Source organism: Toxorhynchites rutilus, chromosome 2, assembly GCF_029784135.1.
Source record: "Toxorhynchites rutilus septentrionalis strain SRP chromosome 2, ASM2978413v1, whole genome shotgun sequence".
Classification (NCBI taxonomy): Eukaryota; Metazoa; Arthropoda; class Insecta; order Diptera; family Culicidae; genus Toxorhynchites; species Toxorhynchites rutilus.
The window spans coordinates 253295075-253311663 of NC_073745.1; the positions used below are offsets into that span (position 1 = coordinate 253295075).

Below are 16589 nucleotides of genomic sequence, written 5' to 3' on the forward strand. Positions count from 1 at the left end.
TGCATTTATTTATATAGTGGAATGACAGGTAAACATTGCAAATATTTCAGCTACATGCAGCTGATTGCATATGGAAAAACCTGAAACCACAACTGCTGCGGCAACCACGAGCCTTCCCAAATTTGTGTCCATTGGAGAGTACATTCGGCCGGGGTGTGGTACGCCAGGCCTCGCGTACACTACTCGCACATCAGAGCGGTGTTCTTATGATAAATAAACATGAAAAACCTACTGGATAAAAAACATGGCTGTAATAAACAGTATTACAAAAAAAAACTAACTTTAGTCCAGTTGCGGTGTACTTATCCACAAGCTAAGCTCTTTTATTTCCAAACATACACAACTAGCATGATTTATTTCACACGCTCTGTTGCCACATATTTTTTCAACAGTCTCAGAAATACGGTTAGAGAAAAGTGTACAATTTGATGAACCAATAATTATATCATTTCGTAACAAGCTGGGGGGGGGGCTACTTAATTATATGTGGTATGTGTTCAGTTCCTGTGATTATCCTTAGAATTTACCTACGAGAGAATATATGCTTATTCATCCATTCTAGACTGTCTATTTTATTCCACCATTGCAGTAATAATTCTTACGATTAAAATTACATAGTAATGTTCCTTCAAACACTATCTCACTATCTCTTCGTCCAGAAACGTGCTCAGCATACATATGTCGCAATTCCTGGTGCACGTAATCCTGGAGCAAGGGCAGCTTCTCGAACGCATTTCGCTTCAACGCACAGCTGTTATTAAGCGGATCCTGGGCGATGAATGACGAATCAGAAATGCCAACAACTGGGTGATTTCGCTCTATCTGAACCGATACTTTTGTGTCGGACAGGGGAACATAGATCGTGTTCCGGGTCAGGTCGAACTGTGTGGAATACCGTATAAGAATTAAAAGAGAGAACTATTTTGGTGTGTTTAATTGAACAAAAACTGACCTTCACATTTAGCTGGATGAAGTCGCTCAAAATTTTGCCCTTGATGAACCAATTGGAAATTTGTTTCACATCCTTGATCTCGATCAATACTGATTTCGAATAAGGGAAGTTGTCTGTGAACAAAACAAAAACAGAGGTTAATCAAGAACTCGATAAATTTGTCGAAAGACACTACCCACCGTTAATAACACAATCCATGTGTCGCAGGTCGCAGGATCGCCATGTGGACACCCAGTAGTTTCTTTCGGTTATATGAAAAGACTTTCACGTACGCGTTCATACTGAGGCCGCCCAACTGGGTCAGACTCCCTTTTATTCAATTCGTTTATTTCTTACAACTAGCTACAACCTAAATTCTATTATTATGCGTGGTCAGGCGAATTGTAGTAAAACACATAACACATGTGTCCGAAAAGATGTCAACCGGAATCGAAAGCATAAATAGGAAACGTTTGCGCATTTGCGCAAGCATGTGTTTGTCATTAAATTCACGCTAGCGAAGCTAGCGAAGAAGTGCAAAAGTAAACAAAGGAAGTTAATGGTCAGCGCGTCATATTATGCAATAAATAACCATCGGAACCTTGGCCTGAATTTACGACATGGTTCGCATGTTTATTTTGGTTGCACAGCGTGACGCACTTGCTAGAATTTTGTTGCCATAAGGGCATGTGTATCGGGTTGTAGGTGGTCCAGTGATCCTGTTACACCTTCCCTCTTTTTGAGAATGATGTAATCTAATGGAATCATTCGTGTTCAGTAAATTTCGCCTAGAATTCGTCTGACCTTACAATTATTCTGGTTTTTGTATGTATAAACATGTTTGTTTAATATTTGGAATATGTACATTTTTTTTTTGTATTCGAGTTAATTAACTAACTAATTACTAACTTGGTAAACTGTTGTAGTATACAATACAACATAGGTATTTGAATAGGTAATATTATAAACTCGTGATCGTCTGGGAATTTAATTTAGTTATGCATTCCCTTCCCCCTAATGGAGATGGGTTGCTCATTAGTTGCATTTTATTATGCGATTTTTATGTATAGTCTGTTTGTTTTTAGTTTTAATGTCTACAATTGTGACATTGGGATGCTCAATTGATATTATTTGGAATGGTCCAAGGTATATTTTATCTAGTTTTCTTCTGTTCTCATTCGTTAACAGGACTGAATCTCCTATTTTTATTTGTATTGGTTTGGCAAGTTCACTTTGTTTATCTGTACGCTTCTTTTTTATTTTATCAATTAACTCTTTAGTAGTCTTTGCTGTAACTTTTAGTTTGAACTGTAGCTCTTTGTGGTAGTCTTCGAGATTGTATATTGGTTCTATATGTGTAGGATTTTGGATATTGAAGGGTAGTATGGCGTTTCTGCCAAAAACGAGTTCGAAAGGTGTGTAGAAAAAGTCTGTGTGAGGAGTCGTGTTGTAACAGAATGTGTAGTAAGGCAGCCAGTCATCCCAATCACTTTGTGTAGGGTTGACAAATTGTCTTACGTATTCATTCAGACAACGGTGATTCCTTTCTAGTCCTCCTATGGATTGGGGGTGATAGGGTGTCGAAAAATTTTGTTTTATCTGTAATAGTCTAGATATGTTCTCGAATAATTCATTCTTGTATTCGGTTCCTTGATCTGTTTGGATAACAGAAGGAGTGCCGTAAACAAGGATGCAGTTTTCGACGAAAGCTCTTGCTATTGTAGATGCTTGTTTGTCGGAGGTTGGTTTTATTATTACATATTTGGAAAGGTTACATTGGATAGTTAGGGCGTATCTGTTTCCGGAATTTGATTTATTGAAGGGGCCAATCGTGTCCATGGATATATGGTCGAAGGGTTTTTGAGGGGTTTTGGTTTGTATATAATTTTCGTTAGATGTCGTTAAGTATTTGTTCTGTTTGCACTGTATGCAATTTCTGACGTAATCATAAATTTCTTGTTTCATTTTTGTCCACGAATAGAGTCTACTGAGTTTTTTGTATAGTCGGCTGGCACCAACGTGTCCGCCTATTGGTGTGTTGTGAAAATTTTTTAGGATACTTAGTTTTTCTTCACTGCTTTCTATCACACGCTTGGGTGTGTAGAGCACTATTTGCAAGTCTTTTAGTGAGTCGTTACAAGTCTTCTTGAAGAGTTGAACGCTGCATAATTGGAATATTGCGCTCGATAACGCTAGAGCTATCACGCTTATTCTCAGTTTCTTGGTCATATTTTCAATTTTTTGTAATAAGTTTCCTAGGGATTTTTCGTCATTGCTTGCAATTTCAGTGTATGTCGACATTTTTTCTCTATATCCTGTTTTGTTTGTTATTGCGCATTTTATTATTTCAGTTTCATTTTCACAAGTGATTTCATTACTTTCAAATGCGCGTCCGCATTGAAGTTTGGGTAGACTCTCCCATTCTCTAGGTTCGACTGCCTCGTACACTTTAAGTTGATCAGACTCGGTGTTGTCGAGTGCAGTGAAATTCGCTTTTTCGGGGTTATTTTCAATTCTTTGTGTTTTCCTAGTCATGGCTCTAGTTTGCATGGCCATCACTTTTTTCAGTGTTTCAGAGTCAATTTTTATTCTTGATAGGGCATCAGCCGTTACATTTAGTTTTCCTTGTAAGTATTCTACGTCGAAATTAAATTCCTCTAGATCCAGCCTCATTCTAGTGAGTTTTGATGAGGGGTCTTTCATAGAAAATAGGTAAACTAAAGGTCTATGATCTGTCTTCACAGTGAATTTTCTACCATAAAGATAGGGTCTAAAATACGTTATTGCCCAGTGAATTGCAGTCAATTCCTGTTCAATCGTTGATTTATTTGCCTCACCTTTCGTGAAGGCTTTGCTCGCATAGGCTATTGGAAGTTCTATTCCGTCTTGTTCTTGGGTTAATACTGCGCCACATGCCACTTGCGAGGCGTCAGTTATTAGTTTGAATTCTCGTGTAAAATCAGGAAATTGAAGTAACGTTGGTGAAATGAGTTCATTCTTTAATTTATTAAATGCTATTTGACATTCGGGGGTCCAGTCAAATTTTACGTTTTTTCTTAGCAGTTTGTTCAATGGGTGTGCTATTTCTGCGAAATTCGGTATAAACCTTCGATAATAATTACAGAAGGCTACAAAACGCCTGACTTCATCGGGAGTCGAAGGTGTGGGGTAATTTAATATTGCTGAAAATTTTGTTTGGTCGGGCTGTATGCCGACAGCTGAAATATTGTGTCCTAGGTATGTCACGTCGGGTCTAAAAAATAAGCACTTTTGGGGATTTAATTTTAGGTTATACTTTTGTAGTTGTTGAAATACATTTTCTAAATTGTTGAGGTGATGAGTTACAGAACATCCAACAACGATTATGTCGTCAATATAAAGAAATGCACATTGGGGAGGTAGTCCGCTGAGAGCTATGGACATCATTCTCTGGAAACTGTTTGGGGATATATTAAGGCCGAAAGGTAACCTAGTGAATTCGTAGTGGCCGTTAGACGTTGAAAATGCTGTGTATTTTTTTGATTTGTCGTCAAGTTCTATTTGGTGAAAACCTGACATTAAATCTAATGTGGAAAAGTATTTTGCTCTACCTAAATTATCAAGGATTTCGTCTATTCTTGGAAGTGGAAATTTATCTGGTGTAATTTTTTTGTTTAGTTGGCGGAAATCAACCACCAATCGCCATTTCTTATCTTGGTTGTTAGATTTTTTGGGAACCAGTAATATTGGTGAGTTATATGGTGAGATGGAATGTTGAATTATTTTATTATCGAGCATGTGATTAATTTGTTTATTTATTTCTGTTGTTTGGGCTTCAGGTGTTCTGTAATTTTTTATATATACTGGAGTTTTGTCTTCTAAACATATTTTTTGCTTGTAGAAATTGTTTGTTGTTAATGTATCTTTTTCCAAAGCGAAAATGTCGTTATAAGTTGTACAAAGTTTGATAAGTTTAGTTTTCGCATTGTCTGGTGTGTTTTCCAGTTTTAATTCTTTGAGTAGTTGGGTAATTCTATTCGGAGAATCCTGATTTATTGTTGTGTTAAGTTGATTAATGGAGTATTCGCTTAAAGGTATTGCTAGTGGTTTGAAATCTGTTGGTATTGTTGTTTCACTTGTATTAGTGTTTATGAGATTAATATATGATGAATTTTTAGAGATTATTGAGTTTGCGCAGAATAGGCCTGGTTTAATTTCTTGTGCTATTATGACGGTATCCTCTTCTATGTTCGGTAAGAAAAATTGTTTTATTAACTGACATCTTGGTGGGATAACGTAATTATTATCCCAGTTATCTTGAATTGGTATCTCTATCTGCGTATTATCATAAAAGAATGTCATTAGCCATGTTTTCAGACATAGGTTACATTCAAATTTGGTTAGAAAGTCTCTACCTAAGATGCCATCAGCTTTTATTGGAAATTTATTGCTGACGTTTCTGAATTGATGTGGAATTTCTATGTCATTGAATATAATGTTTGTGCATGTGCTTGCAATTGTTTCTATTTTTCCTTCTGTAACTCCGTTAATAATGCATTTATTGTTGGTGTCTATTATTTGCTTTCCGTTAATTGGGTCTTCTTTGATTATAGAGATGTCCGCACCTGTGTCGATTATTAATGTGCATGGTCTTTTAGTCATTTGCATTTTTAGGGTGACGAACATTGAACAAGTTACGTCACATTTGTAAATGTTTAACATCGGTTTCCTAACTGTTGGTTTCCCTCCAATGACATAACCGGCTCGGACTGGAGGTCGTCCGTCGGAATTTCTTCGTTTCCCGTCAATCGGATGTATTGTACCGGACGGTTAAAATTAGCATTGTGTTGGTTGTTGTGATATCGCTGCGTGTTATTATTTGTAAATTGACCTCGAACTTGGTTCTGTCGGCCCTGGTTGTTATTATTTCTTTGAGGAAAAGTTGAGTTGTTGAAAAATTGTGCGTTTCTGCGTTGTTGATTATTAAAGCTGTGTTGGTTTCTACCTCTGTTGGTAGAATTAAATGGATAACGCTGATAATTGCCCCTGTTAGCAGGGTGGTTGAAATTGTTATTGTATCGATTTGTGTTTCTGTTAATTTGCGAATAGGAGAGAATGTTAACGTTCGAACTTGTGGAATTTTCTTCCAGTGCTTTTGTTGTTGCATCTGAAAATGAGTTGAAAGTACCCGCTCTGATGATTAGAGAGGTTTTTTCGTTTTTCAGTCCGTTAGCTAGGCTTTTTATTCCTTCCTTTGTTGCCAATGATTTAGCAACCTGTGTTGGAACTTCAATTCCGATGTACGCATTTTCTAATTTGTTGACCAGTATTTCGAGATCTTGGCAAAAATTTTCTATATTACCATTTTGTCTCAGACCGGTCATTTTTGCTATTATTTGAGCGGGGTGTGTGGATTTAATTGTCGATTTAAGGGTTTGAATGATTTCTTCCAAAGAAGATGGTGTGTCGGGGAAGGCATTTCTAGCTCTTCCTTCGAGTTTTGTTAAAATAACTGTTATGATAGTCGTTTTATTGTCATTTGTTTCTAGTGTTTTTACTAGGTTCAGTGCGTCCAAAAATGATTTTAGTTTGTCGATTGTTCCGTCAAATTGAGGGACTATGGAGGAAGTGAGTTTAATAGTTTCTGGAAGGTTTGCCATTTTTGCTTTTATTTTGTTCAATCCTACTGTAAATAAAACCGCTAGTCCAATCTCTTTTAGGCTACGTCTTTTATACTGTTTATTACTAGTTATAGTTTCTCTAATATTTTGGATAGCTTCTTTAGCTGTTGATATGTAGTGGGTGCAGTCCGATCCCTTAATAGTATTTATATTTAGTTTTAAAATTCGTTTTACTTCGGCATATAATTGCTCTGCTTCTTGTAGTTTAGCCCTCAATGTAGTTTTTCTAAGATTTTTTACTATTTCTTGTTGGATCGTCTTGTTGATTGTTTGTAGTTTTTGGACGTTTTTATGTAACTTAGCTGTAGTTTGATCCATCTGGTTTTATACTAGGTCGGACGCCGCTTGCATTTTACGTGCCGCCTCCACAGCTTGAGCTGTTACCCATGTTTTGTAGGCTTTAAAAAGTTTCATGAGCGTTGTTATGATAATTACGCCTAGAAGAATACAAAGGATTGTTCCTTGGTATTCGTGCATTTGACCATGATTTTCTAAGTGGTTCAATATTTGGACCTGAGGGTCTCCTGTATTTGCTACAGTTTTAGAGCTAAAAAGACCCATGCTGGTCTCAAAACACATTGGGCAACAACTATCTATGTATTTATTTCGTTTTTTTTTTTTTTTTTTTTTGGCAGACTTATCTCACTTCTTAACTAGGCGAACCTAGCCAGAATTTTCACCTGCCCCCGGGCTTCTGAATGCCAAAGGGGGACTAGGCTCTGCGGAATGCACGTATCTGCATGCTCGTGCTGTTTCAGTCCTGACCGAGAAATTGTCGGACAATCGCGCAGGTGCTAAGGATGACCGACTTTTGGATGCCGGCCAATTCCTTCTCGATGTTCAACACCTTTAGCGCTTCCAGAAGTGTCTTCGGGATAATTCCAGTTCCAGAGAGAACGACTGGAACAATTCTTGGGACCTCCCTTAGCCCCCACAGTTCCTTGAGCTCCACGGCCAATGGTCGGTACTTGCAGATTTTGCGACCGTGGGTCTCCTCCAGATTCTGGTTCAGTGGAATAGCGACATCGATGATGGTGACTTTGCGGTCGCTCTTGTCGTAAACCATTATATCTGGGCGGTTGTGGTGGATCGAGAGGTCGGTCAGAACAGTGCGATCCCAGTACAGCTTGAAACGGTCATTTTCCAGGACAGGTGCAGGCAGGTACCGGTAGTTTGGTACGTTGTCTTCCAGTAGAGCACATTGGAGCGCCAGTTGTCGATGAACAATACGGGCCACGTTGTTGTGGCGCTCGGTGTAGGCTGCGTTGGCCAAAACGGGACAGCCTCCCATAATGTGCTCTATGTTTTCACCTGGTTGATGGCACATCCGGCAAATGTCATCAACGTCTTGATGCCAGACGTACCGCCTGCAGTTTCTCGTCGGCATTATCCTGTCCTGGATGGCTATCATGTCGGCTTCTACTACTGAAGAGAGTTCACCACGCGTTAGCCACAGATTAGATGCGGCCTTGTCGACGTGTGGCCGGTCCAGTTGATGGGGGTGGGCACCATGCACTGCCTTCTGCTTCCAAGCTGCAATCTTCTCCTCCACTGTCTGCAGATTGCAGTTGAGTTGGTACTCCGCTTGCGCCAAGTGCAGAGCGCTGTATCCTCTGTCGGCGGCGCAGACAGCCCGGTATAGCGCGTTTTGGTTGGCGCGTTCTGCGAAGTACTCGCGCAGTTGTCGTACCTGGGCAACACACAGTGCAGAAATGTCGACGATTCCAAGTCCCCCTTCTTTGCGTGGTAGTGAAACTCTCTCCAGTGCCGATTGAGGATGGTGCATTCCGGCCTCTTTGAATGCTTTCCTCATCCTCCTCTCAAGGTCCTCTAGGTTAGTTTTGCTCCATTTGACTACACCAAAACTGAAGGTCAGCAGGGGAACCGCGAATGTGTTGATCGCGCGTACCTTGTTCCCCGCGTTGAGGAAAGTCCTCAGGACACAGTTCACTCGACTCAAGAACTTGTCTCGCAGCTCCGTCTTGATGTCGGAGTGGCGAATCCCGGTGAGCTGTCGGAATCCAAGATATTTATAGGATTCGCCACGAACCATGTCTCTTATAAACTCGCCGTCATAGACCTCGTAGCCTCCGGATTCGGTAAGTTGTCCTTTCAGCAGGTGGACACAGCGACACTTGTCGAGGCCGAACTCCATACAGATGTCCCTGCTTATGTCTTCGACAACCCGGATAGCTACACCTAGACGCTGACGTGAATCAGCGTAGACCTTGAGATCGTCCATGTAAAAGGTATGGGTCACTTCTTCGTGGGCGCCGTCGCCATACCTTATTTTATAGCCATGACCGTTTCTATTGAGCGTCCTACTGAGGGGGTTCAGTGCCAGACAAAACCAAAGCGGGCTGAAAGAGTCGCCTTGGAATATCCCCCTCTTTATCTGCAGCGTTCTAGACTGCAACACATTTTCCCCATCACTGAGGTGCAGAGACGTACTCCACTGCCTCATCGCATGCTGCAGGAACCTAACGACGACGGGATCAATTTTGTAGAGCTCCAATACCCGGACGAGAAACGAGTGAGGTATGGAGTCATAAGCCTTCCTGTAATCGATGTAGGCCATACTTAGGTTCCGCTGGTTATATACCGCCTGGCCGACTATGGCTGCGTCGATGATGGCCTGGTCTTTGCAGCCATGCGTATTTTTCCTGCATCCTTTCTGCTCTTCTGCGATGATGTGATGCTGTTCGCAGTGAGCAGAAACTTTGGCGGTAATTATGCTGCTCAGTATTTTGTACAGACTCGATAGGCACGTTATCGGTCTGTACTTTGATGGGTTCAATGTGTTGCTGTCTTTCGGGAGGAGGAAGGTGACGCCACGGGTGGCGAATTCAGGAAGGTTGTGTGGGTCACGTAGCACCTTGTTGAAGCACTCAGCTGTCTTTGGATGTGCGACGGTCAGCTTCTTGTGCCAAAAGTTCTGGACACCATCGGGGCCCGGTGCTGCCCAGTTCCTCAGGTACCGCGAGGCTTCGCGGACATCGTTCTCTCCGACGATGATAGCTGGCATCTCTCCAATTTCACCACAACTCTCCTCCTCCCGTCTTAACCACATTTGCCCGTCGCGATGTTCTACTGGGGTCTCCCAAATACCAGCCCAGAAGTTCGTCACATCGCTAATATCTGGCAAACCTTCGCGGTAGTCGGGCTTCTCGTCGCTAATGTGGTCGTAGAACGCTTTTTCGTTATCTCTGAACATCCGATTTTGTTCCTGGTGCTTTGCAGAGTCAGAGTAACGTTTCAGCCGTTTAGTTAGGACGCTCAATTGCTGTACCAGTGTGTCGAGTTTTTCCGTCAGCTGGTGAGCTCCCAGCTGGCGAAGTTCAGTAGGCCGCACGATCACAGCAACTTGGCGACATAATTTCGCCGATCTGCTGCCTCTTTTGTACGCCATCAGTCTTCCAATTGCGGCGCGCTTGTTTAGGATCCGTTGCTCCAATCTCCTTCGCCATGGAGGCTCACGCCTTTCACGGAGATGTTGGAGCAGTCGGCCTCTTGGCCTAATACGGTATCCTAAACTTTTGGCGGTCGCCACAGCAGCACAGTAAACTTTCAGTTGCAGCTCCTCCATGTTCTCAGCATCAACCAAGTGCAGCGGAAGAACGTGCTCGTTCATGAGCTTTACTGCACTTGTCAGCCTGCGGGAATGCTGCAACTTCGGGATCCTGGGGCGCGACAAAGGGTCCGTGTCGCGGAACTGTGAGATCGCCTCGTCGTAATGGAAGACCAGATCGCGTAGTAGTTGTTGATCTGGCTGTGGGTCTTCCGGCTCAGGGGGTTGTTGTACTGTGGCCTCCACTGGTGCTGATTCGCGTGCCCCACTCGCGAGTGAATTGCTCAGCCGTACTGAACTTCGTCTCGACACATCGCTTGCTCTGCTTGTTCTGGAGCTTAGTTCTCTCTGCACCTGCTGCTTGATCTCGTCGACTTGCGTTTGGGAGAGCATATTGTTGCGTACAATCGCTCTACGCCTCGCGTTCATCGCGTTTTGGTCAAGCCTCCCGACGAACTCTGGATACGCTTCCTCGAACATTGCGAGTATTCGAGGGCGACCGCTCATGTCCGTCTCCAAAGCAGTGCAGATGTAATAGGCGCGGATCACGAATTCATTCATTTCATGTGTCCACATGATCCGTCGCCTAGTAGTACCCACAAGTGTGGACGACTGTCGTCTGACAGTCGCAACACGCCTCGTAGGCGCAGCGTTTCGTTGGTGATGTCGATGGCTGCTGTTTCCGTGTGGCGGTAGCTCTTCGGGTTGAACCCGGCTGGTGGCCCGCTCTTGCACATCGCCCTCCAGCCGCTGGCCGCTCGCTCTTACGCCCGTTCCAGGACCAGCTCCAGTTCGGGGACCCTCCTCGGGCGATCGCATTCTGAGTATTCTTCGTGAACGTAGCTCCATTTTCTGGGTGTATCTCCTTTGCCCGGGAGACAGCGGGTTGGCAAGGCCTCCATGACCCGGGAGGCCTTCCCCGGGAGAGATATAGCGCTCTGACTCGCTCGCACCCCCTCACTTAGCCACTTTCGACACCCGTTCTCGGAGCCAAGACCAGGTGTGTGTTTCCAGTTCACGCCCGATCTAAAAATGTCGTCATATGATCTTCGTGGAGGCGTGAGATAGGAACATTTGAGACCAACAGGTAGGCTCCTACCCTAGTGTTGATCCCCATTTGAGAACCAAATTTTTTTTTTTTTTTTGGCAGACTTATCTCACTTCTTAACTAGGCGAACCTAGCCAGAATTTTCACCTGCCCCCGGGCTTCTGAATGCCAAAGGGGGACTAGGCTCTGCGGAATGCACGTATCTGCATGCTCGTGCTGTTTTAGTCCTGACCGAGGAATTGTCGGACAATCGCGCAGGTGCTAAGGATGACCGACTTTTGGATGCCGGCCAATTCCTTCTCGATGTTCAACACCTTTAGCGCTTCCAGAAGTGTCTTCGGGATAATTCCAGTTCCAGAGAGAACGACTGGAACAATTCTTGGGACCTCCCTTAGCCCCCACAGTTCCTTGAGCTCCACGGCCAATGGTCGGTACTTGCAGATTTTGCGACCGTGGGTCTCCTCCAGATTCTGGTTCAGTGGAATAGCGACATCGATGATGGTGACTTTGCGGTCGCTCTTGTCGTAAACCATTATATCTGGGCGGTTGTGGTGGATCGAGAGGTCGGTCAGAACAGTGCGATCCCAGTACAGCTTGAAACGGTCATTTTCCAGGACAGGTGCAGGCAGGTACCGGTAGTTTGGTACGTTGTCTTCCAGTAGAGCACATTGGAGCGCCAGTTGTCGATGAACAATACGGGCCACGTTGTTGTGGCGCTCGGTGTAGGCTGCGTTGGCCAAAACGGGACAGCCTCCCATAATGTGCTCTATGTTTTCACCTGGTTGATGGCACATCCGGCAAATGTCATCAACGTCTTGATGCCAGACGTACCGCCTGCAGTTTCTCGTCGGCATTATCCTGTCCTGGATGGCTATCATGTCGGCTTCTACTACTGAAGAGAGTTCACCACGCGTTAGCCACAGATTAGATGCGGCCTTGTCGACGTGTGGCCGGTCCAGTTGATGGGGGTGGGCACCATGCACTGCCTTCTGCTTCCAAGCTGCAATCTTCTCCTCCACTGTCTGCAGATTGCAGTTGAGTTGGTACTCCGCTTGCGCCAAGTGCAGAGCGCTGTATCCTCTGTCGGCGGCGCAGACAGCCCGGTATAGCGCGTTTTGGTTGGCGCGTTCTGCGAAGTACTCGCGCAGTTGTCGTACCTGGGCAACACACAGTGCAGATATGTCGACTATTCCAAGTCCCCCTTCTTTGCGTGGCAGTGAAACTCTCTCCAGTGCCGATTGAGGATGGTGCATTCCGGCCTCTTTGAATGCTTTCCTCATCCTCCTCTCAAGGTCCTCTAGGTTAGTTTTGCTCCATTTGACTACACCAAAACTGAAGGTCAGTAGGGGAACCGCGAATGTGTTGATCGCGCGTACCTTGTTCCCCGCATTGAGGAAAGTCCTCAGGACACAGTTCACTCGACTCAAGAACTTGTCTCGCAGCTCCGTCTTGATGTCGGAGTGGCGAATCCCGGTGAGCTGTCGGAATCCAAGATATTTATAGGATTCGCCACGAACCATGTCTCTTATGAACTCGCCGTCATAGACCTCGTAACCTCCGGATTCGGTAAGCTGCCCTTTCAGCAGATGGACACAGCGGCACTTGTCGAGGCCGAACTCCATGCAGATGTCCCTGCTTATGTCTTCGACAACCCGGATAGCTACACCTAGACGCTGACGTGAATCAGCGTAGACCTTGAGATCATCCATGTAGAAGGTATGGGTCACTTCTTCGTGGGCGCCGTCGCCATACCTTATTTTATAGCCATGACCGTTTCTATTGAGCGTCCTACTGAGGGGGTTCAGTGCCAGACAAAACCAAAGCGGGCTGAAAGAGTCGCCTTGGAATATCCCCCTCTTTATCTGCAGCGTTCTAGACTGCAACACATTTTCCCCATCACTGAGGTGCAGAGACGTGCTCCACTGCCTCATCGCATGCTGCAGGAACCCTAACGACGACGGGATCAATCTTGTATAGCTCCAATACCCGGACGAGAAACGAGTGAGGTATGGAGTCATAAGCCTTCCTGTAATCGATGTAGGCCATACTTAGGTTCCGCTGGTTATATACCGCCTGGCCGACTATGGCTGCGTCGATGATGGCCTGGTCTTTGCAGCCATGCGTATTTTTCCTGCATCCTTTCTGCTCTTCTGCGATGATATGGTGTTGTTCGCAGTGGGCAGAAACTTTGGCGGTTATGATGCTGCTTAATATCTTGTACAGACTCGATAGGCACGTTATCGGCCTGTACTTTGATGGGTTCAATGTGTTGCTGTCTTTCGGGAGGAGGAATGTGACGCCACGGGTGGCGAATTCAGGGAGGTTGTGTGGGTCACGTAGCACCTTGTTGAAGCACTCAGCTATCTTTTGATGTGCGACGGTCAGCTTCTTGTGCCAGAAGTTCTGAACACCATCGGGGCCCGGTGCTGCCCAGTTCCTCAGGTACCGCGAGGCTTCGCGGACATCGTTCTCTTCGACGATGATAGCTGGCATCTCTCCAATTTCACCACAACTCTCCTCCTCCCGTCTTAACCACATTTGCCCGTCACGATGTTGTACTGGGGTCTCCCAAATACCAGCCCAGAAGTTCGTCACATCGCTAATATCTGGCAAACCTTCGCGGTAGTCGGGCTTCTCGTCGCTAATGTGGTCGTAGAACGCTTTTTCGTTATCTCTGAACATCCGATTTTGTTCCTGGCGCTTTGCAGAGTCAGAGTAACGTTTCAGCCGTTTAGTTAGGACGCTCAATTGCTGTACCAGTGTGTCGAGTTTTTCCGTCAGCTGGTGAGCTCCCAGCTGGCGAGGTTCAGTAGGCCGCACGATCACAGCAACTTGGCGACATAATTTCGCCGATCTGTTGCCTCTTTTGTACGCCATCAGTCTTCCAATTGCGGCGCGCTTGTTTAGGATCCGTTGCTCCAATCTCCTTCGCCATGGAGGCTCACGCCTTTCACGGAGATGTTGGAGCAGTCCGCCTCTTGGCCTAATACGGTATCCTAAACTTTTGGCGGTCGCCACAGCAGCACAGTAAACTTTCAGTTGCAGCTCCTCCATGTTCTCAGCATCAACCAAGTGCAGCGGAAGAACGTGCTCGTTCATGAGCTTTACTGCACTTGTCAGCCTGCGGGAATGCTGCAACTTCGGGATCCTGGGGCGCGACAATGGGTCTGTGTCGCGGAACTGTGAGATCGCCTCGTCGTAGTGGAAGACCAGATCGCGTAGTAGTTGTTGATCTGGCTGTGGGTCTTCCGGCTCAGGGGGTTGTAGTACTGTGGCCTCCACTGGTGCTGATTCGCGTGCCCCACTCGCGAATGAATTGCTCAGCCGTACTGAACTTCGTCTCGACACATCGCTTGCTCTGTTGTTCCTGGAGCTTATTTCTCTCTGCACCTGCTGCTTGATCTCGTCGATTTGCGTTTGGGAGAGCATGTTGTTGCGTACTATCGCTCTACGCCTCGCGTTCATCGCGTTCTGATCAAGCCTCCCGACGAACTCTGGATACGCTTCCTCGAACATTGTTAGTATTCGAGGGCGACCGCTCATGTCCGTCTCCAAAGCAGTGCAGATGTAATAGGCGCGGATCACGAATTCATTCATTTCGTGTGTCCACATGATCCGGCGCCTAGTGGTACCCACAAGTGTGGACGACTGTCGTCTGGCAGTCGCAACACGTCTCGTAGGCGCAGCGTTTCTTGGGTGATGTCGATGGCTGCTGTTTCCGTGTGGCGGTAGCTCTTCGGGTTGAACCCGGCTGGTGGCCCGCTCTTGCACATCGCCCTCCAGCCGCTGGCCGCTCGCTCTTACGCCCGTTCCAGGACCAGCTCCAGTTCGGGGACCCTCCTCGGGTGATCGCATTCTAATTACTCTTCGTGAACGTAGCTCCATTTTCTGGGTGTATCTCCTTTGCCCGGGAGACAGCGGGTTGGCAAGGCCTCCATGACCCGGGAGGCCTTCCCCGGGAGAGATATAGCGCTCTGACTCGCTCGCACCCCCTCACTTAGCCACTTTCGACACCCGTTCTCGGAGCCAAGACCAGGTGTGTGTTTCCAGTTCACGCCCGATCTAAAAATGTCGTCATATGATCTTCGTGGAGGCGTGAGATAGGAACATTTGAGACCAACAGGCAGGCTCCTACCCTATGTTGATCCCCATTTGAGAACCTTTCTTGATGCTTGAAACAGCTCGTGCTGTTTTAGTCCTGACCGAGGAATTGTCGGACAATCGCGCAGGTGCTAAGGATGACCGACTTTTGGATGCCGGCCAATTCCTTCTCGATGTTCAACACCTTTAGCGCTTCCAGAAGTGTCTTCGGGATAATTCCAGTTCCAGAGAGAACGACTGGAACAATTCTTGGGACCTCCCTTAGCCCCCACAGTTCCTTGAGCTCCACGGCCAATGGTCGGTACTTGCAGATTTTGCGACCGTGGGTCTCCTCCAGATTCTGGTTCAGTGGAATAGCGACATCGATGATGGTGACTTTGCGGTCGCTCTTGTCGTAAACTTTTGGTTCTCAAATGGGGATCAACACTAGGGTAGGAGCCTACCTGTTGGTCTCAAATGTTCCTATCTCACGCCTCCACGAAGATCATATGACGACATTTTTAGATCGGGCGTGAACTGGAAACACACACCTGGTCTTGGCTCCGAGAACGGGTGTCGAAAGTGGCTAAGTGAGGGGGTGCGAGCGAGTCAGAGCGCTATATCTCTCCCGGGGAAGGCCTCCCGGGTCATGGAGGCCTTGCCAACCCGCTGTCTCCCGGGCAAAGGAGATACACCCAGAAAATGGAGCTACGTTCACGAAGAATACTCAGAATGCGATCGCCCGAGGAGGGTCCCCGAACTGGAGCTGGTCCTGGAACGGGCGTAAGAGCGAGCGGCCAGCGGCTGGAGGGCGATGTGCAAGAGCGGGCCACCAGCCGGGTTCAACCCGAAGAGCTACCGCCACACGGAAACAGCAGCCATCGACATCACCAACGAAACGCTGCGCCTACGAGGCGTGTTGCGACTGTCAGACGACAGTCGTCCACACTTGTGGGTACTACTAGGCGACGGATCATGTGGACACATGAAATGAATGAATTCGTGATCCGCGCCTATTACATCTGCACTGCTTTGGAGACGGACATGAGCGGTCGCCCTCGAATACTCGCAATGTTCGAGGAAGCGTATCCAGAGTTCGTCGGGAGGCTTGACCAAAACGCGATGAACGCGAGGCGTAGAGCGATTGTACGCAACAATATGCTCTCCCAAACGCAAGTCGACGAGATCAAGCAGCAGGTGCAGAGAGAACTAAGCTCCAGAACAAGCAGAGCAAGCGATGTGTCGAGACGAAGTTCAGTACGGCTGAGCAATTCATTCGCGAGTGGGGCACGCGAATCAGCA

General features: G+C 46.2%; 1 protein-coding gene across 1 annotated transcript; it reads right to left on the bottom strand.

The window, feature by feature from the left end:
* Positions 1-298: 298 nt before the first annotated feature.
* LOC129766819 (uncharacterized) lies at positions 299-1150 on the bottom strand. Its single transcript, XM_055767416.1, has 3 exons — positions 1132-1150; positions 953-1065; positions 299-882 (listed from the first exon to the last, which is right to left on the bottom strand). The coding sequence occupies exons 1-3, from the start codon at positions 1148-1150 to the stop codon at positions 568-570; spliced, it is 447 nt and encodes a 148-aa protein (XP_055623391.1). The 3' UTR covers positions 299-567.
* Between the last annotated feature and the right edge of the window lie 15439 nt (positions 1151-16589).